Source organism: Mustela nigripes, chromosome 3, assembly GCF_022355385.1.
Source record: "Mustela nigripes isolate SB6536 chromosome 3, MUSNIG.SB6536, whole genome shotgun sequence".
Lineage (NCBI taxonomy): Eukaryota > Metazoa > Chordata > Mammalia > Carnivora > Mustelidae > Mustela > Mustela nigripes.
This window is the reverse complement of record NC_081559.1, coordinates 13,706,188-13,729,385: the sequence shown is the minus strand read 5'-3', so window position 1 is coordinate 13,729,385 and position 23,198 is coordinate 13,706,188. Positions and strand designations below refer to the sequence as shown.

The window sequence follows — 23,198 nt, the reverse complement described above, 5'->3', positions numbered from 1 at the left end:
ATACTGTTATCACACCTTAAAAAATGAAGATTTGTTAATGTCATCAGATAAGAGTAAATATGTATTTCCCCAGGATTCCTGCTCCTTCTCTCATCTCCCACCCCCAAGAATGGGCAATTCTTGTATTGCTCGAAGGATCATTGACAAATTGGAGGTAGTTAAGTATGATGCTCCCTTCATGAGATTAAATTGTCAACATACTGATTGCCAATGCTGCTTTTTTTTCTCTTTCCTTTGTTTCTTTCTTTCTGATTGCCAATACTTATAATCAGAGTTCTTTTTCTTTTGACTTTGAAATGGCACAGTAAAATTCTTCTCATGAATTTCAGACATTTGTTGGTTTTTTTGTTCTTTCCAGTCTAGTTCTCTTTCCAAATCCAGCCATCTTCTATTTTCAAGCTGTTCCCTCTGAGTCTTGGAAGGAAGAGCTGGTAGTGCCTTGTGCCTGGTAAATTCCTCTACCATTCCAGTTACCGTGGTTCAGGCCCTGGATGACACAGATCTGAAAATTTAGAGTTTTCTGGTTCCTCTCTTTGATTTTGTTCATATATTTAGTTTTCTTTCCATTAACAGTTTCTTCTGTTCTAGGACTGTGTATCCTATCTAGCCAAATCAACCAGTCCTCTCCGGGGTTCTCTTTTCCCTGATGACCTAGTGTCCCACACCCGGTGCTGAATGAATACTTTCACTGTTTTTGTGACTAGTGTGCCATACCATTCTGTATTGGCTGCTTTTTTACAGGGAAGAGAAGGAAAGAAGACACGCAAAAGACACTGAGATCACTGGGGATGATCTTTGGCCTCTTACCCCCAAGATCTTCTTGTTTTTCAGACGAGTTTGTCAAAAGAAAAAACATACATGAAAATTTGGATGACTGCATTAGGCAAGCATGAGGCTGTTAAACAAGTGGTACAGATGACATTGCCATAGTGCTGCAGAGTTGGAAGAGATCACCAACATGTAGTGACTAGGGAAACGGGTGGCTTATTTTTGAAAATTTCGTATCCTAGTTGTTCACATGTTCTTATGCAGTTGAAGTGAATTATCTTTTATTTCCAACTGTCGAATACAAAAAACTGAAAGTGTTTTTACTTGTTGTGACTATTGTGTACAGTAGAGGTATGAAGCATTAGTAAGATTTTGTGGTATGATACAGAAAATAATGTTGTTAACTCTATTCAGCAGGCTTTGAATAACTGCCTAGTATTTGCCTGGCATTACAAAGATGATAAAGATGAAAAAACTTTGGGTCCTTTCCTTGTAAACTTGTAGGGAAGTCAAGACAAAACTGTCATAGAAAACATTAATTTATTTAACAAGCATATTGAATATCTTCAAAGTCTCAGGCATTGTGCTTGATCAGAAATACAGTGAAGAGTGAGTGAAGTATGCCAGTGAGGAACTCAGAATCTGGTTGAAGATACAGATATGCAAATATGTGGTTATTACAGATAAAAGTAAGCATTAATAGATAAAAGTAAAATTAATAGATTAAGCATTATGGGAATGTTTAAGAGGGTGATTAGAGAAATCATTTTTGTAGGACGTGATGCCTGAGTGGTATTGAAAGAGGGTAAGAAAGGGTGTTCTAAGCAGAGATGATTAACGTGTACAGAGATGGTGGAGATAGGGTAGAGGGTGCCATGTGTAAGGAATTAGAGATCAAATTGCGGAGCAAATGATACTAGCAAGAGAGGTAGGAGAATAGTACATGAACTTGTATGTACAAGTACAAGTACATGTACTTGTGTGTCAGCTAAGGACTTCGAATTGAAGATTCTGGGCAAATCAGATTGCATTTTTGAGATGGCTCTGGTGGTATTTGGAGAATTGAAGGGAGGAAGACTGGGGGCATCTGTTGTAGTAATATTCATGTGCAACAATGAGTACCTGAAATAAAGCAGTGAAATGGAGAGAAGGATAAACTTGAGAGCCACCAACAGATAACATTGTCAGAAGGATGAAGATTAACTGTGAGATTTAAGAGAGGCAGAATGGCCACAGATGACACATGAGTTTCTCTTTGGGGCAGTTAGTTGAGTGTGTGGTAACCATTTATTGTAATTGGGACTCCAGGAGGAATTCTTTTTCTTTTTTTAATTGTGGTTTTCAGGAAGGAGAGTTAAAACTAGGAGAGGAGTTAGAGATAATGCATTCAGTTTTAGATACTTATATTCAGGTACCCATGGAACATCCAAAGTGGAGATGGCCGAGTGCTTGGATAAATGAGTGTAAAACTCAGAAAAGTTGTCTGGTTGGAGAGGATGACTGAGTCATTTGTATCTGAAAAGTGTTTGGAATCATGGGTCACTGAGGGAGAACAAAGCAGAGGATTGAGAACTTGGGATCTAGAGGAGACCCAGCATTTAAGGAATTAGTTAAGATAAGGAGAGAGTGGAACCTTGGAGGCCAAAGGTATAGAGTTTCCAAGGAAGAAGTCATCAGTATTTATTGTAGAGTTAAAGGTGAGATTTGAAATTGTTTGATGGATTTAGTAATAAGGCGTCAAACTGGAACCTTGGTGAGAGCAGTGTCAAGTGGAATGGTGATGTATAAACCAGACGATAGTGGGTTAAGGGTGAAAGTGGAGGCAGTTAGTGCTAAGTACTGACCTAAGAAGTTTGAAGAAAAAGATGAGGACAACTGGAGAAAATGGTTGAAGGGGGAGTATTTTAAAATTGAAAATAAATGCCATGAGAGATGAAGAAATTGCAAATACAAGCATGAAAGGAAAATAGTAGGCCCAGTTGGAAGGTTAGGGGGTGCTGTGGTTTCTGGAGGAGGTTTGGTTTTTTAATACTGGACTTCAAATGATGTGTGGGTTGGATTTCTGTGAGGTGATTTCAGGAGGGTCTGAGGGAGGATATACATTCTAGATAAAGGAAACTGGAACCACACAGGGCTGAAGGTAGAAGCATGCTGATGGACTTAGTTGGGGAATAGCAGATAGTCCAGTTTCCGCAAATCCTCAGGTTTGTAAAGCAAGTGGTGAGGGAGAAATGAGAATTTGAGTTTGTAACGGAGGATCTGGATTCGATGCTGTGGAGTTTGGTTCTAGGCCTTAAAGTACTGGGAGCTGTTAATGCTTTTAGATAGACGTGGTTATCCAGTCCGAGAAGCTGTGCTTTAGAAAAGCAGGGTGGACGAGGCATTGGAGGAGGGGAAAGAACTCTTTTGTCCTTTAGTAGCCTCTACAGCTATCTTAGCTAAGAAACTGGAGCAAAATCACTCCCATTGTGCCGATGAATTGCTGCTGCGGGCGGGGGGTGGGGATTCTCCTCCTTTGTGTTAATTCAGACAACTGCTTCCTAACACGCCTTTTCCTCAGTTCCGCAGAACTCAGGGTTTCATGGCTCTTTATTGCTCTTCACTGCATGGAATAAACTGTCCTTATCCTCTCTAGATACTTAAGGGACGAAGCAATATATATATTCATATATTCTATGAATATAAATTCATAGAAAGGTGGTGGTGAGACTATTTAAAGACAGTCATCTAGTTTTCAAGTGAAATATTGTCTCACTAAAGCAGGTTCATTTTGTCTGCTGTCAAAATACGCGGTAGTCAGCAAGTGGTGAACGTACTGCAGAATGAAAAACGGGCAAGGATTTACACTGACGAACTCAATTCTGAAGTCTAAGCATTTCCCTGGACTCTATCCTGGATCTTAAAGTTAAAAGCTACTTGCAGTTTATTATGTTCTGTTAAGTTTTGAATGTTGAAGGCTTTTAATTTTTTTTTTTAAGATTTTATTTATTTATTTATTTGTCAGAGAGAGAGAGAGAGAGAGAGAGAACAAGCAGGCAGAGAGGCAGGCAGAGGCAGAGAGAGAAGCAGGCTCCCTGCTGAGCAAGGAGCTGGATGTGGGACTTGATCCCAGGACCCTGGGATCATGACCTGGGCTGAAGGCGTCCCGAAGACTTGGAATTTTAAGTTACTGGCACGAGATATACAGGTTATAGTGGCCCCTGTTATTTTGGTTGTAAAATACAACGTAGTTGGTCTATTCTTTTAAAAAGTGTGGATTGGGGCGCCTGGGTGGCTCAGTGGGTTAAGCCGCTGCCTTCGGCTCAGGTCATGATCTCAGGGTCCTGGGATCGAGTCCCGCGGCGGGCTCTCTGCTCAGCGGGGAGCCTGCTTCCCTTCCTCTCTCTCTGCCTGCCTCTCCGTCTACTTGTGATTTCTCTCTGTCAAATAAATAAATAAAATCTTAAAAAAAAAAAGTGTGGATTAACAGAAATTATTACATGTTTAACGAGAATATATTTAAGTAAGTGGCTAATTCGGTGGCCAAATTAAGGTAAGGTATCCAGGAAAGCTATTTTTAACACATTGACTAAAAATTTCCAAACTACTTCCGTGGCTTGCTTTTCTTAGGTACTTCATGATGAAATTGTTTTAACTAATTTATTGTATTAACTTCATTTTCATTTCAGTATCCCTTCATTTGAAATTATTTTATTTTTTAATATTTTTAAAGATTATTATTATTTTTTTAATTCATTTGAGAGAGAGCGAGAGTGTGAGCAAGCAGGCATGAGGGGCGAAGATCAGAGGGAGAAACAGAGTCCCTGTGGAGCTGGGAGCCCGATGCGGGACTCCATTCCCAGACTCCAGGATCATGACCTGACCCAAAGGCAGTGGCTTGACCAACTGAGCCATCCAGGCGCCCCCAAAATTATTTTATAACCCTCTTTTCTTGTTTCAAATTTTGTCTCTTCTTTCCTGTTCCTACCTATGCTGTACTTTTTACTTATTCTACTTATTCCCCCTAAGTTTTTTCAGCCAAACCTAATCTTTTAAAATTGGATAGATTGGTTCAGATAGTCTAAAATAAGTAGATGCTATAAAACTGATTTGACTCTAGAGTACATTAGGCTAATATACTCTTTAATTTTTCTTCCCAAATAGATTTTCTTATGCTAATTTGGCTTATTTATATTTCGGGGTACAGTTTTGCAACTGGAGTAGTTAACTTCCGATAGGCTATGAGAAGAGAATCTTGGATTCAGAATATTTTATGGTTTATGGAGAACAAGCTGCTTCAGACTAATAGGAGTTGACTGGGTTGTGGTTTCTAGGTTTTTCCTTTGCAGAGCAGCATAGCACCAATTGGTAACTTATTAGAAATGCAAATTACAGCCTTAGCCCAGACCTACTGAATAAAAAGCTGGAAGTGGGGCCCAGCAGGCATTTAAAGTCCTTGAGGTGGGGCGCCTGGGTGGCTCAGTGGATTAAGCCGCTGCCTTCGGCTCAGGTCATGATCTCAGGGTTCTGGGATCGAGTCCCGCATTGGGCTCTCTGCTCAGCAGGGAGCCTGCTTCCCTTCCTCTCTCTCTCTGCCTGCCTCTCTGCCTACTTGTGATCTCTCCCTCTGTCAAATAAATAAAATAAATAAATCTTTAAAAAAAAAAAAAAGTCCTTGAGGTGATTCCTATATATGGTGAGGTTTTAGAACTGTTACTGTAGTATATTATAATAAAAGAGATCTCCTTTTTGATTTCTAGCACAGTTGTGTTTCAGATCGTAATTAGGACTTTTCCCCTTAATTTGCGTGGCAGAGAAAATAATGATTTTTATATTCTTAAGTGCAAATTTTGTACTCAGAGAGATGGGTACTCATTAAGTAAGTAATTAAAATAGCATATGCAGGGATGCCTGGGTGGCTCAGCTGGTTAAGCAGCTGCCTTTGGCTCAGGTCATGATCCCGGGGTTCTAGAATTGAGTCCCGCATCAGGCTTCTTGCTCTGCGGGGAGCCTGCTTCTCTCTCCCCCTCTGCCTGCCTGCCGCTCTGCCTGCTTGTGCGCTCTCTCTCTCTCTCTCTCTCTCTCTCTCACTGTCTCGGTCTCTGTGTCAAATAAATAAAATCTTCATTAAAAAAACAGCATATAGGAACTTTTATCTTTAAATATACTTTTCTTTCAGGAGGCAAAACCTTCAACTGAGGACTTGGGGGATAAGAAGGAGGGAGAATACATTAAACTCAAAGTCATTGGACAGGTGAGTTTCATTATTTTTCTCCTTTAACTCTAAAGCGTAAGTAATTTCTGACACCAGAAAAATGATTTAAATAAGGCAAATTATTGAAAAGTGGCATTTTGGGGGCACCTGGGTGACTCAGCCAGTTAAGTATCTGACTTCACCTTTGGTTGTGATCTTGGAGTCCTGGGATCAGGCCAGCATTGGGGCTGCTCCTCCCCAGGTTGAGGCTGATTGTCCCTCTTCCTCTGCCCCCGCCTCCTGTGTGTGCGTGCACGCATGTACTTTCCCTGAAATAGAATCTTTAAAATAAAATTAAAATGGCATTTTCATTTACTACATATGCATCTGTTGTTGGAGATAGAAGAGGCTGATACTGTTTTATTGATCCTAGGTAGATTTAGATTATCTTAATTTCTCCAGATAAAAACTTTTTGTTGTTGTTGTTAGCATCTTCAGTAGCAAGTACAGTAAATACTATTGAGTGTTAGGGGCCAACCTTAAACCAAAGGGCCTCTCAACCATTTTCCTGCCCCATTCTCTTTCCTGGCATCTCTTTTCCTCAGACTGGATCTTTATTTTTATTTTTATTTTTTTAAAGATTTTATTTATTTATTTGACAGAGAGAGAGATCACAAGTAGGCAGTAGGCAGAGAGGCAGACAGAGAGAGAGAGGCGGAAGCAGGCTTCCCGCTGAGCAGAGAGCCCGATGCAGGGCTCGATCCCAGGACTCTGGGATCATGACCTGAGCTGAAGGCAGCGGCTTAACCCACTGAGCCACCTAGGCGCCCCTCTTTATTGATCTTTTTAAAGATATTAACTGATAATAAGGTTAGTTGAAAATTGTTGGAGGAGTCAATCTTCATACAGTTTTCCCTTCTTATCTGTGGGGATATGTTCTAAGACCACCCCCCCCCCGCCACTGGATCCTTGAAACTGTGGATAGTACTGAACCCCTAAACCCCTATATATACTGTGTTTATTTTTCTATACTTATATACCTTTGGTGAAGTTTAATTTGTAAATTAGTCTCAATGAGACATTAGCAATAATAGCTAATAATAAAATAGAACAATTATAACTATATACTATAATGTAGTCATGTGAATGTGATCTCACTTGATCCTTACTGTACTCATCCTTGTGGTAATGTGAGATGACGAAATGCATACGTGATGAGATGAAGTGAGGTAGGCATTGTGGTGTGACATTAGGCTACTACTGACCTACTGCGTTTACATATATTTTTTAAACATTTTATTTATTTCTTTGACAGAGACAGTGAGAGAGGGAACACAAGCAAGGGGAATGAGAGAGGGAGAAGCAGACACCCCGCTGAACAGGGAGCCCTCTGCTGGGCTCAGTCCCAGGACCCTGGGCTCAGGGCCTGAGCTGAAGGCAGCTGCTTAACAACTGAGCCACCCAGGCACCCCTACTACGTTTATATTTTATGTTTATATCCTTTTCCCATTTTCTATGTATCTTATTTTGAAAAATTTATTTTTTGAGATTTTAATTATCTATTTGACAGAGTACAGCACAGGGAGCAGCAGAGGGAGAGGGAGAAGCAGGCTCTCTACTGAGCAGGGAGCTCTATGCAGGGCTGGATCCCAGAACCCTGGGATCATGACCTACACTGAACAGGGCAGACACTTAACTGGCTGAGCCACCCAGGTGCCCCTTGGTTTTTCTTGTCTATCTGTTGTGAATATTTTCTCTAGTGTCTCTTAACTGCTGGGTGACATTTTCAGCTATCGGTGTCCTTTTTTGCTGTGTCTTCTAGGCTAAAATCTTGCTTTAGAATACAGATTTCCCAATGTCAAGGTTAGGAAAAGAGTTCTTCAAAATAGTAAAAAAGTATGTTAATGCTAGCTCCTTAATTTATCTGGAAATGATTTTAGTGTATGGCATGAGATATGCTGTAGAAATTTTGTCTGTTTGTGAAATTATCCATAGGAAGAAAATTTTTTTCTCTCTATAGTCACAAACAAGAATTGTAAACATGCAACCTAAACTAATACGCACTTGTGAATGTGATATGTAATTGTAAGGATTGGCTTTGAAATTTTACCTGAATTATTTTCTGATAGTTGCCTGATAGTTTGTTTGACAGTCTGGGTAGAAGAAAATAATCTGTGGTCCCATAAATCAATTTAAGTCAGGTTTTTATTCATTTTACTCTTGTGAGAGAAACTGGACTCTGGGGTGACTTCTTGACAGACATGAGTTTCTTGTCTGTTACTTTATGGTATATACCTCTCTTGTAGGTTGGACCACCTTCAACAATACTTCAGTTGTGGGGGGTACTTTTTGTTTGGAGTTGCTTTTGGGTGTTTGTGATAGTTCAACTTTATTTTGAAAATAGATTAGATATGCGATTATGAAGGGATGCATTCTTTGACATAAATGCTTTTATTTATACTGCTAATTTTTTTAAAGGATTATACTTATTTATTTGACGGAGATCACAAGTAGGCAGAGAGGCAGGCAGAGAGAGAGGGGGAGGCGGGCTCCCCGCTGAGCAGAGAGCCCGATGTGGGTCTTGATCCCAGGACCCTGGGATCATGACCTGAGCTGAAGGCAGAGGCTTTAACTTACTGAGCCACCCAGGAGCCCCTATACTGCTAATTTTAACCTCCAAGACAGATTGTTTGTTTTATTAAATTTCTTTTGAAATGGACATAAAGTAACTTTGAAGATGATTAGAGTGTTGGGTTTTTTTTTTTTAAGATTTTATTTATTTATTTGACAGAGATCACAAGTAGGCAGAGAGGCCGGCAGAGAGAGAGAGGAGGCAGGCTCTACGCCAAGCAGAGAGCCCAATGCGGGGCTCCATCCCAGGACCCTGAGATCATGACCTGAGCCGAAGGCAGAGGCTTAACCCACGGAGCCACCCAGGCGCCCTGAAGATGATTAGAGTAGTACTTTTTTTTTTTTAAAAGATTTATTTATTTATTTGACACAGAGAGAGAGATCACAAGTAGGCAGAGAGGCAGGCAGAGAGAGAGGAAGGGAAGCAGGCTCCCTGCTGAGCAGAGAGCCCGATGCGGGACTCGATCCCAGGACCCTGAGATCATGACCTGAGCCGAAGGCAGCGGCTTAACCCACTGAGCCACCCAGGCGCCCCTAGAGTAGTGTTTTAATAAACCTTGTTAGGAATGTTAAAAAATATTTTAGTGGGGAGGTATTAGTGACAGGGTTTATGTTTCTATGTGTAGTATATGTGAAAGTAAATAATTTTTTTCAAGCCAAACAAATAGTTTACACAAAGGGATAATTATTTTTCTTTTATCTCCTTAGGATAGCAGTGAGATTCACTTCAAAGTGAAAATGACAACACATCTCAAGAAACTCAAAGAATCATACTGTCAAAGACAGGTTTGTATGTTATGGAATAAAATACAATGTGTTATATGTCATTAATTTTTCTTGTAAGGAGGCTATCAAAAGAAAAATGATCTTATTTTCACTATTAGCAGATAAAGGAGAATACTCCTTATACCTTGTTTAATTGCCTTTTTCCCATTGTGGCCCATTTCAAAATTTGAATTCATAAGGTATGCCAGAAGTGTTTTGAAAAGTAACTCAGAGTTGTAAAAATGGTTATATGAGTATTTCTATCTTAATGACTTACCCATATATGTAACAGTAAAGGCAAGTAATTTTTGGTGATCACTGTGAAGTTTCCTCATTTTTAATCATGACTGGTTAGCCATATGTTAAAGTTAAGTACTAGTATTGTTTGGGTATTTTTCATTTTTTATTTTTTTTAAAAGATCTTATTTATTTATTTGACACAGAGAAATCACAAGTAGGCAAACAGGGAGGCAGAGGGGGAGGGGAAAGCAGGCTGCCCTCTGAGCAGAGAGCTTGATGCAGGACTTGATTCTAGAACCCTGAGATCATGACCCAAGCCAGAGTCAGAGGCCCAACCCACTGAGCCATACAGGTGCCCCTAATAGTGTTAGCTTATTATCTTTATATGTAGTATTACACATTATTGCTAATTGCATTCTGCATTTTCAACATCAAATAATTTTTTTTTTTTTCCAAAAAAATAAAGGCGGCTTGTTGATTTACTAATAGAAAAACTTCAGATTCTGGCCTTCATGAGCTCAATTATTATTAGATCAATAATACCTTTAACCTACTTAGATTCAAATTCAGTCTCTCCCACTATCTGTGGGATCTTAGACAAATTATGTGCTTTGCTTCCCCATTAGTAGATTGGGAATATTACAGTAACTACCTCATGCAGATGACCTACATAAAGCTCTTAACATGATGCTTAAACATGCTCAATGATGGGGCACCTGGGTGGCTCAGTTGTTAAGTGTCTGCCTTCAGCTCAGGTCATGATTCAAGGGTCTTGGGATCGAGCCCCGCATTGGGTTCCCCGCTCAGCAGGAAGCCTGGTTCTCCTTCCACTCCCCCTGCTTGTGTTCCCAACTCTTGCTGTGTCTCTCTCTGTCAAATAAATAAAATCTTTTAAAATGGTCAATGAATATTAATTATTAATAAAACAGAAAATATAATTGAAATTAGTATATGTAAGAGCCAATAGTTTAATAATTGAATATTACATGATATTAACTTAGGTAATACTGGTCTTATTTTTAGAAGTGTGCTTAAATTTGTAACCAACAGGGACGCCTGGGTGGCTCAGTTGGTTAAGCAGCTGCCTTCGGCTCAGGTCATGATCCCAGCGTCCTGGGATCGAGTCCCACATCGGGTTCCTTGCTCTGCAGGGAGCCTGCTTCTCCCTCTGACTCTGCCTTCCACTCTGTCTGCCTGTGCTTGCTCTCACTCTCTCTCTCTCTTACAAATAAATAAATAAAATCTTTAAAAAAAAAAAAAAAAAATTTGTAACCAACATAAAAATCACTTCTGCCAGAAAAAAAAGAGATCACTTAGGTGTTAGGATAACTAAAACAGCTCTCTGTTTTTGATGTTAGTTGTTAAATTCAGTAAAATTTGATTAATTGGGGCTCAGTTCACATTTTAATGATATTGCTGGGAGCAAAATGGAGATATTCACAGGGAAGGAACATACATTAAGTGCGCTCTGCTAGATACTTAAAGGCATTGTTGTAGAGTCCTCACAACAGCGAGTCTTCACCCCATCTGTAGGTGATGGAGTTGATTATTGAGGAAAAACAATGCAAAATAAAGAGTTCAATCAGAATGCTAAAGTGAGTAACTTTGACCCAAAATTAAAGGTGCCAGGTTTAGAGAGACAATTAAAACTATCAATTTGGAATCATTTCCAACTTTCTTATTCAGAAAGAATACTCTTGTTCAGAGTATACAGTCTATTTTAGTTTGTTTTTTTTTTAAAGATTTTATTTATTTATTTGACAGAGAGAGATCACAGTAGGAGAGAGGAAGGGAAGAGATCACAGAGAGAGGAAGGGAAGCAGGCCCCCTGCTGAGCAGAGAGCCCGATGTGGGACTCGATCCCAGGACCCTGAGATCATGACCTGAGCCGAAGGCAGCGGCTTAACCCACTGAGCCACCCAGGCGTCCCTATTTTAGTTTTTTAAAAAAGATTTTATTTATTTATTTGACAGAGAGGCAGGGAGAGAGGAAACGCAAGCATGGCAAGTGTGAGAGGGAGAAGCAGGGTTCGTGCTGAGCAGGGAGCCTGATGCGGACCCTGAGATCATGACCTGAACCGAAGGCAGACACTAAAGGGCTCAGCCACCCAGGTGCCCCCTATACAGTCTTCAGAAAAAGAGTTTATACTTAGTTCACAGAAGCTTGATAATCTTCTCCTTATATTTACTGATATACAAGGAATAGGAAACTTAATTTATCTGAAGTATGTAACAAACACCCAGTAGAGAGATTGAAACATATATGAATATTTATTGAATCATTCTTACATTTTGATGTTTTAGGCCAGTTTCTATAGAAACTTTCTTGACCCCAACACAGGATAATATTTTTTAAAAGATTCTATAATTAAAATCAAAGAATATTTTGCTCTTGTCAGTTATGCTTATTGTATTGTTTTTTAGAAGTCTAGAATTTAAAATCAAATGAAGGGTTAATTTGCATGGTCCCATATATTTATGTATTAATACTTATTGGGAGATAGTTTTAAATTTCTCTAAAACTTTTGGACTAAAGAAATTATTCTTGATTAATACTTATTAGTGAAGCAGTTTCTCTTTAAATGAGTCATTTCTTCCCTTTTAGCTATTTTTGTTGAGTAATTGATTAGAAAAATATATTTTAATAACTTCTTTTGAAACTTAACAGTGTTATCTATGTCATCACAGGTGACTGTCGCTCACCTGGTAGTGCTGTACCAAATTTCTGTGATTTTATCTGCTAAAAATTTATTTTGCTTGTATGGTTGGAAACTAGTGAGGGTGCTCATCCAATTTCTAATTTAATCTTTTATTTAGCTTAGAGCTTTTAGAGGAAACTAGAAGAATAGTGGTTTTGAGAGCATAAGCTTAGAAACAGATTGAGCCTTAAATTGCTGTCCAACTTGTATGCCCTCCATGCCTTAGATTCCTTAGCTGTGAAATGAAGATAAGGTGATCCTACCTACCTTCCAGGGTTGTGGCGGTGAACGTTAGGATTATGTATGTGAAATAGTTGGTATAGGGAGGACCTAGCAGATAGGTGGTCCTCGATGGTAATTAGGATAGGATAGATATGTCTAGCCTTATGTTCAGTGTATTCCGTTGAAGCTTTCATGTTTGCTTTTTGTGCTCAAAGTTCCTACTACCTGTTTTAAGATTCTTGTGTGTGTGTGTGTTTTTTTTTAACCTTTTCAGGGAGTTCCAATGAATTCACTCAGGTTTCTCTTTGAAGGTCAGAGAATTGCTGATAATCACACTCCAAAAGAAGTGAGTATAATTTCTTCTCTGAGTGAAGAAAAATGTTAAATCCTGCATTGAATGTTTGGTTCACTGGTATTAAACTAACCTTTTCTTGAATAATAGAAAAATAGTCTTTGGGTTGAATGTCCATATATTGCCTTTAAAAGTCCAATAAAAAGAGAGGTGGTGGAACTCCTGGCTGGCTTAGTCTGTAGACTGTGCAACTCTTGATCTCAGGGTTGTGCATTTGAGCCCCACGTTGGGTGTAGAGATTTTTATAAATAACTCTTTTTAAAAGGTTTTATTTATTTATTTGTCAGGTCATGCACAGCAGGGGAAGGGAGAGAGAGAGGGAGAACCTGCAAGTTTTTTTTAAGAGGAACAAATCTGCTCAAATTTGGCAGATTTCTGGTGCACTTTCTTGGTGATGGTGACCTTTTATGATTCTATTTTTGATGTGTGACCCATTTTGAGAACTTAATATAGAAGTTTAGTATATATTAATATATATTTGGCTCTGTCATCTTGATTTATTTTTTTAATGCTTCTGTGTCTTTGTTTCATTGTATGGACTCTTTGTTTTTATATCTCCTCTCCCGAGAGGTATCTTAAAGTAATAAAGTGTGGGAGAGGGTGTGCATGTGTGTGTGCTTTTATATTTGGACAGATTTCCCCCTTCAAATATAAAATAATATTTCTGCTATTTCTGATAGTGGGAATGATCTATTGTTATTATTAAATTTTTATTTGAAAACATTTCAAACTTACAGTTGTTATAAGACTAATATAATGTTCTACCATATAACATTTTCATTAGATTCACCAATTAATATTATGACACATTTGCTTTATCACTTTCTCTGTATATACTGTCATTATTGGTGGATCATTTGAGATTAATTTGCAGATATCATGGGATGCCTGGGTGGCTCAGTCGGTTAAGCCGCTGCCTTCGGCTCAGGTCATGATCCCAGTGTCCTGGGATCGAGTCCCACATCGGGCTTCTTGCTCAGCAGGGAGCCTGCCTCTCTCTCTGCCTCTGCCTGCCACTCTGCCTGCTTGTGTGATTTCGCTCTCTCTCTTTCTGACAAATAAATAAATAAAATCTTTAAAAAAATTTTGCAGATATCATGACCTTTTAGCCCTAAATATTTTGGTTACCTCCTAAGAGTCACAGTTAAATTATCAAATACAGAAGATTTGACAGTGCTTTAGTACTCTTATCAAATATGTAGTCAAAATAGATTTTGCTATTTATCCCAGAAAGGTCCCTTATAGCTTTTTTTAAAAAAACTTGACCGAGGATCCCATCTAGGATTAGTATCTTCTAACTAGTTATCATCCCTCCTTAGCTTTCTTTTATCTAGAACAATTATTCAGTTTTCATTGTAAGTCGCACTTTTTTTTTATATAAAGGTTTTTTTTTAAAAGATTTTATTTATTTATTTGACAGAGAGATCACAAGTAGGCAGAGAGGTAGGCAGGGGCTTGGGGGAAGCAGGCTTCCCGCTGAGCAGAGCGCCCTATACGGGGCCTTTATACGCTGAAAGCAGAGGCTTATTAACCCACTGAGCCACCCAGGAGCCCCCACACAGACTTTTTTTTTTTTTTTAAGATTTTATTGATTTATTTGACAGAGAGGGAGATCACAAGTAGGCAGAGAGGCAGGCAGAGAGAGAGGAAGGGAAGCAGGATCCCTGCTGGGCAGAGAGCCTGATTCGGGGCTAGATCTCAGAACCTGGGGATCATGACCTAAGCTGAAGGCAGAGGCTTTAACCCACTGAGCCACCCAGGCGCCCCCTCCCCCCAGACATTTTTAAAGAGTCCAGGCCATGTTTTAGAATGTCCTTCTGATGTTGCCTCATAGTTAGATTCGGTTTTGCATATTTGGTAGCAGGAGCACGGAGTGAAGCTTTGTGCTCTCAGGTGCATCACATCAGGAGCCACATGATGGCCACTTGGCCTGTCCTGGGTAACATTAACTTTGGGCAACTTTGGTAACTGCCAGATCTATTTGTTGTTATTTTCCTTATTTTTTTTCTTTTTTTAGCTTTTATTTATTTATTTGACACAGAGAGAGAGATCACAGGTAGGCACAGAGGCAGGCAGAGGGGGGGTGGCAGGAAGCAGGCTTCCCACTGAGCAGAGAGCCTGATACTGGGCTCAAATCCCAGGATGCCGGGATCATGACCTGAGCCGAAGGCAGAGGCTTAACTTACTGAGCCACCCAGCCGCCCCAAGTTATTTTCCTTTTTAATTAATAAATAATTTGTGGGGAGATACTTTGAAACTGTATGAATATTCTTTAGAGATTGCCCAGTGGGGTTGGTGTCTGTGCTCTTTTTGACATATCTCCATCTTTTTTCAAGTTTTTATTTTGAAATAATTTTCATCTTACAGAAAATTTGTAAGAATAGTACCAAAAATTATACTCTCTTCCACCTACTTTGGCTTATTTTTAAAGTTTGGCCACCTTTACTTATTTCCTTCTGCCTATATATATATGTATTTATTACTACTTTGGAGTAGATTGCATATACCACTGGCATTTACTACTGAATATTTTAGTGTGCATTTCTTAAGAATAAGTATATTGTTTTACGTAACCCCAGTGCTCATAAATTCAGGACACTTAACACTGTTAGAATACTTTACAACCTAATTTTATCATTTGTCCCAATTGTGTCTCCTGTAACAAATCTTCTCCTCCATCACATGATCCGGTTCGGTATGAAGATGTTTTATTTAGGTGTCTCTTTAATCATCTTTAATTTGGAACAGTTCCTCAGTCGCCTTTGTCTTTCATGACATTTATATTGTTAAAGGATACAAACCAGGTGTTTTCTACGAAGTCCCTCAATTTGGGCTGGTCTGTTTCCTCATGATTAGATTCAGGTTATGCATTTGGGGCTGGAATACCACATAAATGGTGATGTGTCTCTTAGGGTGTAATAGCTGGAATACATGAAGTCAGTCCCTTTATTATCAGTAAACAGTGATGTTTATTTTTATCACTCAGTTTAATTGGTTTCTTTTTTTTTTTACAGTACAGTTGTTACTTTTCCCCGGTTTAGTATCAACCTACTTTCTTGAGTACTTTTATTTTCTTTTAAGATTTTATTACTTTTTAAAAATTTTTTAAAGATTTTATATATTTGGGGCGCCTGGGTGGCTCAGTGGGTTAAAGCCTCTGCCTTCAGCTCAGGTCATGATCCCAGGGTTCTGGGATCGAGCCCCACATCGGGCTCTCTGCTCGGTGGGGAGCCTGCTTCCCTTCCTCTCCCTCTGCCTGCTTGTGATCTCTGTCTTTCAAATAAATAAATAAAATCTTTAAAGGGGGGAAGGTTGGAGGGAGAAGCAGACCCTCTTCTGAGCAGGCAGCCCTCTGCGGAACTCGATCCCGGGACTCCAGGATCATGACCTGAGCCAGAGGCAGTCACTCAACCAACTGAGCCACCCAGACGCTCAGGATTTGATATTTTAAGTAATCTCTACACCTGATGTAGAGCTTGAACTCATAACCCTGAGACTGAGTCTTACGCTGCAATGACTGAGCCACCCTGGCGCCCCCTTGAGTATTTTCTAAATGCCTGGCACAATTAGATGTTCCAAACTCAACTGGTGTTTTCCCTGTCCTAATTTGATATAATCTCCTCAACACAGTAGATATTGGGATTCCTGGGTGGCTCAGTCGATTTAGTGTCTGCCTTCAGCTCAGGTCATGATCCCGGAGTCCCTGGATTGAGCCCTGCATCGGACTCCCTGCTCAGTGGGGAGTCTGCTTCTCTTTCCCTCTGTCCCTCCTTACCTCCCACCTGTGCTTTCTTTCTCCCTCTTTCAAGTAAATAAATAAAATCTAAAAGCCTCCCCCAAAACACAGTAGATACTGACTACATTTTAGCGATACATTCCTCCTTGTCATTAAAGAAGCATCATTGGGCAGAGGGAGACTGTAGGTATTTAGGGAGTAACTCCTCGTACTATTGTTCATTCATCTCTACAAAGATACTTTTTGAAGCTGATTGCTTCACATTTTCCATAGTTGGAGGATATTTGCTGCCTTCCTGACTTAAAGGTTTCTTGTCATGATTGGCATTTTATTCTTGCAGTATTTACCAGGTATGATATGTGCAGTAAAATTAATTTTTGGGGTACTTGGTTGTCTCAGTCAGTGGAATATGTGACTCTTGATCTTGGACTTGCGAATTTGACCCTTATGTTGGGTGTAGATATTACTTAAAAATAAAATCTTTAGGGGCGCCTGGGTGGCTCAGTGGGTTAAGCCGCTGCCTTCGGCTCAGGTCATGAACTCAGGGTTCTGAGATCGAGTCCCGCATCGGGCTCTCTGCTCTGCAGGGAGTCTGCTTCCTCCTCTCTCTCTCTCTTCCTGCTTCTCTGCCTACTTGTGATCTCTCTCTGTCAAATAAATAAATAAAATCTTTAAAAAAAAAAATATTTAAATAAAGTTTTAATAGCGTCTTTAATAATTATTTTAACATTCATATATATACTACAATCAAAATCTCCATAACACTAGAGCCAGCCTAATCACCTAAAAAATCCTGAATCTATTTTTTTAAAAGATTTGTTTATTAGAAAGCATGAGTGCGGGGGCCCAGGGGCAGAGGAGTGGGGAGAGAGAATCTCAAGCAGATTCCATGTGGGCATGGAGCCTGGTGCAGGGTCTCTCTCAACCCTGAGGTCATGACCTGAGTGCAGACCAAGTGTTGGATGCTCAACCCACTGTGCCACCAACGCTCCCCTATGTCTGTTTTATTTTTAAATTTCTTAGAGTATTTTTTTCATATTTTACAGTTCTGTACCGAAAATATCACGTGAACCTTTTCTCATTAGAGATTAGTGATCTTAGACTTTCCTTTTATTTTTCATTTGCTTTTGTGATCCACTATAATTTAGTGGAATATGCTAGTTTTTGTTTTCAGTCTGCCTGTTATAGTACTTCTGAACCCTGACTGCACACCGGAGTCAAGAGAGTGATGTTCCTTTACCTTCACTGAGGGTAAAACCTGGGTTTCTGTGTAACACCATACCTGCTTATGTACTCTTCTTTTTTAAATAAAGGATACACTCATAGTTAAAAGTAATAAAAACCAAACTACTGAAGTATTTTAAATGGAAAGTAGATATACTCTGAATATATCTGCGTTCCCATTTCTCAGAGGCAGCCACTGAGCAGGGAGCCTGATGTAGGACTTGAACCTGGGACTCCAGGATCATGGCCCGAGCTGAAGGCAGTTGCCCAACCAACCCACCCAGGCGCCCCCAAACTATTGCATTTTAAACTATTAAATACAGGTTTCATTAGATTTACAACTTTTGAGGTTTAAAACACACACACACACACACACACACACACACACACACACACACACATTTTGGGGCGCCTGGGTGGCTCAGTGGGTTAAGCATATGATTTTTTTTTTTTTTAAGATTTTTTATTTATTTATCAGAGAGAGAGAGGGGGAGAGCACGAGCACAGGCAGACAGAATGGCAGGCAGAGGTAGAGGGAGAAGCAGGCTCCCTGCTGAGCAAGGAGCCTGATGTGGGACTCGATCCCAGGACGCTGGGATCATGACCTGACCCGAAGGCAGCTGCTTAGCCAACTGAGCCACCCAGGCGTCCCCTAAGAATATGACTTTTAATTTCAGCTAAGGTCATGATCTCAGAGTGGTGAGATTGAGCCCTGCATAGGGCTCTGCACTGGGCTTGCGTAAGATTCTCTATCTCCTTCTTCCTCTACCTCTCCCCCACCCCCATGCTCACACTCTAAGAAATAAATAAAAAAGACACTTTCTATGCTGAATAAACTGGGAGGTGAAATTGCTCAGCAGGAGCAAATGAATGACTTCACAGGTAGAATCAGGAAGAAAGACATACATACCTCTTACGTTCTTTAGATTAAAGGAAACCTAGATTCTTTTTTTAAAAAATATTTTTATTTATTTATTTGACAGAGAGAGATCACAAGTAGGCAGAGAGGTAGGCAGAAAGAGAGAGAGAGGGAAGCAGGCTCCCCGTTGAGCAGAGAGCCCGATGTGGGACTCAATCCCAGGACCCTGAGATCATGACCTGAGCCGAAGGCAGTGGCTTAACCCACTGAGCCACCCAGGCGCCCAGGAAACCTAGATTCTCTTTTTTTTTTTTTAATTTTTTAATTTTTAATTTTTAATTTTTTTTGGAAACGTAGATTCTTAAAACAGGGTAATGATGGATCATTTTTGTATCTTTTTGTACTTTAAAACAATGGCCACATAATTGCAGCCAATTAAAAAATAGTGCCGTTATATTCTAACGTTTTCTTATCCTCTTACAGCTGGGAATGGAGGAAGAAGATGTGATTGAAGTTTATCAGGAACAAACAGGGGGTCACTCAACGATTTAGATATTCTTTTTATTTTTTTTCTTTTACCCTCAATCCTTTTTTATTTTTAAAAATAGTTCTTTTGTAATGTGGTGTTCGAAACAGAATTGAAAACTGGCACCCCATCTCTTTAAAACATCCGGTAATTTGAATTCTAGTGCCCATTATTCATTATCACTTGTTTTCATTGTGCTGATTTTTGGTGATCAAACCTCAGCCCTGTTCATATTATCCTCTCCTTTTTAAAAATTACATGTGTGCACAGAGAGGCCACCTTTTCCAGGACTGTGCATTTTCAGGCTTGTGATAAATAAGATCGACCATGCGAGTGTTCATGATGACTTTCCAATTGGCCCTGAAGTTCTAGCATGTGATGGCTTCGCTCCTGGACTGTGACTTTCAGTGGGAGATGGAAGTTTTTCAGAGAACTGAACTGTGGAAAAATGACCTTTCCTTAACTTGAAGCTACTTTTAAAATTTGAGGGTCTGGACCAAAAGAAGAGAAACACCGGGCTGGAGTCGAGATGACCGAGATGGGGAGAGTAATGACTAACTCCAAAGACGGCTTCACTGAAGAGAAGGCATTTTAAGATAAAAGAAAAGTCTTGTCAGAAGATCCCAGAAAAGTTCTAATTTTCATTAGCAGTTAATAAAGTTATTCATGCAGATGTGTATTCAACAGAACACTGCTCTTTTTGATTTTATTTGTACTTTTTGGCCTGGGATATGGGTTTTAAATGGACATTGTCTGTACCAGCTTAATTAAAATAAACAAAGTATTTGTAAAAACCGTACTAACGTTTATTTTATTTTTAATTGTATAGTAAGAAAAAATGCCTATAACAAAGTTTTCTTGCATAATACTGGAAATTATTGTTTGTACATGGTACAAATAAATTTTTCAGTACTGTACAGTGATGATGATCATGACTTTGAAGCACTGAAAGCTACTGAAGTGCCTTTGAATTAAGGGTTTCATTAAGGCCACACTACCTTCTTAAATACTCAGTGTTCTGTTTTTGTTTTTTTTTAAACTGGATATTCCTGTATGGTGCATATCTATGATATAGTTCCCAATCATGTTGAATAAATGGGCATGCCAAAAATTCTTAATTGATTCATATCGATAATTTTAAGTTTTTCCTTTAATAATTTACAGAATGTTCTCTGCTCAGTTAAGGTTTGGTATACTTTGTTTATATTTGCCTTTTATTTCTTTATATCTTAAATATTTAAACTTGTGGGCGCCTGGGTGGCTCAGTGGGTTAAGCCGCTGCCTTCAGCTCAGGTCATGATCTCAGGGTCTTGGGATCGAGTCCCGCATCGGGCTCTCTGCTCAGCAGGAAGCCTGCTTCCCTCTCTCTCTCTCTGCCTGCCTGCCTCTCCATCTACTTGTGATTTCTCTCTGTCAAATAAATAAATAAAATCTTTAAAAAAAAAATATATATTTAAACTTGTGTAAAGTTAAAGTATCAAATTGGTTCCTATTAGAGGGCTTAACCTTTTAACTCTTCAACAAATCAGAGTTTAGTATATGTGTGTATGCATACACAGAATCCAATTTCCTGTTATCCCAGGTAGAATGTCATCTGATACTTTAGAAGAGCAAATAAAAACCTCTCTCTGATTTTGTAAACTGTTAGAGCTTAAATACCTACTCAAGTCACCTGTTGAAAAATAATTGGCTTGCCTTATAACTTTCTATGTCTGACCCTAACCAAAAGATTATTTGTATTGTACATATATAGTTTTGGTAAATTAGAGCTTTTAGACTGATACCTGGCATTTATTATAGTAAAGAGCAACTAGGACTGGGTCCATTTCTGGAAAATCCTAAATGCACATTTCTGTCAGGCCTGAGTGACAAACTCGACAGGCTACTTGAGCTATTCAAAATGTGTGAGTATGCAGTTTGGTATCTTAATTTCGTTTGGATCTCTGAAAGTTCTTAGCATTTAGGTGGTGGAGCGTAGCTACTGGGGAAATAATCTTTTTTAGTTTATTGAATTCTTCAAAACACATTGCATTCTGCTATGGTTTAACTTACTAAAATGTGCTTCTCTGGTGTAGCAGAGCTGGTAAAATAGAACTTTCACAGCAACGATTTTATAGGACATCAGATTGGGAAAGGAACCTTCAGTAACATTTCGTGTAGCCGCTCCATCTGGTGGTTGACCGCAGCACCCTAAATCTGTAGAAGGGAGCCGATCAAGTCGGTAATGGTAACTGCCCCCACAAGGATGTTTTCCTTGAGTGCCTGTTCTGTAGTATTTGACACGCTCCTTTCTCACCTGCTCACGCACCACTGAGTGACTTGATGAATGACTGTGCTAGTAGGATGGCAATTGTAAGAAAGTTTGTGACATACTTAAAATCACTGTGACTGATAGCCAGTGTTTTGGCCATTTTATTTCTGTTTTACATAAAGCAAGAAGTTAAAAATAAGCATCAAACCTAAACAAGTTCAATAACAGCAATATAGAATCACAATTAAACTTGACTTCTGGATTGTAGAAGTACAGTTCCTGGAGAGAGCAAATACTTCACAAGCACTGGTGAGAAATCTGAGGGAATTATCTGCAAACACTAAGCTTTTCAGCTGCAGACAGTGAAGCACAGAGTAGGGCCAAAGGAAATTTGTGGGAAAGTTCAGATTCAGCTACTGCTGGCTTTAACATCCTTCTGTGTATCTTGCTTGTAAAGATCTTCCATCCCTTTTTTAATGATCATTTTAGGATAGATACTTTAATTAGATACTTGTTGACACTTAAAGAGATGTTAAAGAAAAATTACCTAATCAAGACTATACCTTAATAGTGTCAGTATGATTTTAAAAATGAAGTTATGAGGGTGCCTAGGTTGCGCCGTGGGTTGAATGTCCGGCTCTTGGGTTTTGGCTCTGGTCGTGATTTTGGGCTGTTAGATCGAGCCCCCACATGGGGCTCTGCGCTCATTGTGGAGTCTGCTTGAGACTTCTCCCTCTGCCCCTCCCCACCGTGTGCTCTTGCTCGCTCTCTAAATAAATGAATAAATCTTTTTTTTTAAATGGGGAAATTATGTGAGTGGTTGGATTTTAAAGGCACAGGAACAAACCCTCAAGATTTGTTAATTCCGGGGTCTAAGACAGTGCTGTCCAGTAGAACCTTCTGAGAGGATGGAAATGTTCTGCATCTGCACCGTCTAGTAAGGTAGCCAGTAGCTACATGTGGCTGTTGAGCACTTGAAATGTGGCTAGTGTGACTGGAGACTTGAATGTCTTAACTTATGTTTAAATAGTTCCATGTGGCTACTTATTGGCCAGTGCAGCTCTAAAATCTGTATTTTGAGGAAGTGAGAATATCCTTTTGCTCAAGTGAACGTTTACCAAGTGATTACCTTCTTTTAAGCGGACATGACATTTTAATTCTTAGGTTGAAATGGATGTGCTTTTGCCTTATAAATAGACAATAAATTTCTCAAAATATGAACTAACTCCTTAGCTTATTCAGAATTATTTGCATTATGGAATTTCCATTTATCTGCAACTCTCATACACATTATCAGATGAAGTGCTTTGACTATCCTAAGATGATGTTAGTCTTACTAATGGAAACTCAACTGAATTTACTGCAGTTCAAACAAATGAAATTATTGGCCAGTTTTAGGCACCAAAGCTTCTGGATTTATGTGGTTCTAGAGACCATAAAGGGTTTAGGTGAGTGAAGAGTTTACTTGAGTATGTGTGGTTGGGGGGGTTTGTGGGAATGGAGGTCCTAGAGTGATGTGAGGTGTGGGTTGAGGTAAACCAGATGAAATGGGACATCACTACAGAAACACTTCTGTCACCACCTCCCAACTTACTTTTTGGTTTTCTTCTAGTCTTAAGGTCTGGGTATTTGTAGGAACTGGAAATAAGAGTAGACCCACGATCTGGAAATGTTATGTGTCCACTGTAGGGCACTGGCTTCCTTACAGAGTTCTTGATGGAAATGAAGATGTTTCTCCAAAGCAGCTTTTTGC

The 23,198-nt window shown here is 39.4% G+C and overlaps 2 protein-coding genes across 2 annotated transcripts in view; one reads left to right on the top strand and one right to left on the bottom strand.

Annotated features, from left to right (window-relative positions):
* Positions 1–19,993, top strand: part of SUMO1 (small ubiquitin like modifier 1) — a 27,641-nt gene extending 7,648 nt beyond the window's left edge. The window contains exons 2-5 of the mRNA XM_059393218.1: positions 5,927–6,001; positions 9,281–9,358; positions 12,772–12,843; positions 19,152–19,993. Of these exons, the coding sequence (XP_059249201.1) occupies positions 5,927–6,001; positions 9,281–9,358; positions 12,772–12,843; positions 19,152–19,220 (294 nt within the window). The 3' untranslated portion in view covers positions 19,221–19,993. The remainder of the gene's footprint in view (positions 1–5,926; positions 6,002–9,280; positions 9,359–12,771; positions 12,844–19,151) is intronic.
* Positions 19,224–23,198, bottom strand: part of KIAA2012 (KIAA2012 ortholog) — a 102,268-nt gene continuing 98,293 nt past the window's right edge. The window contains exon 23 of the mRNA XM_059393219.1: positions 19,224–23,198. Coding sequence (XP_059249202.1) covers positions 23,060–23,198 — 139 coding nt within the window. The 3' untranslated portion in view covers positions 19,224–23,059.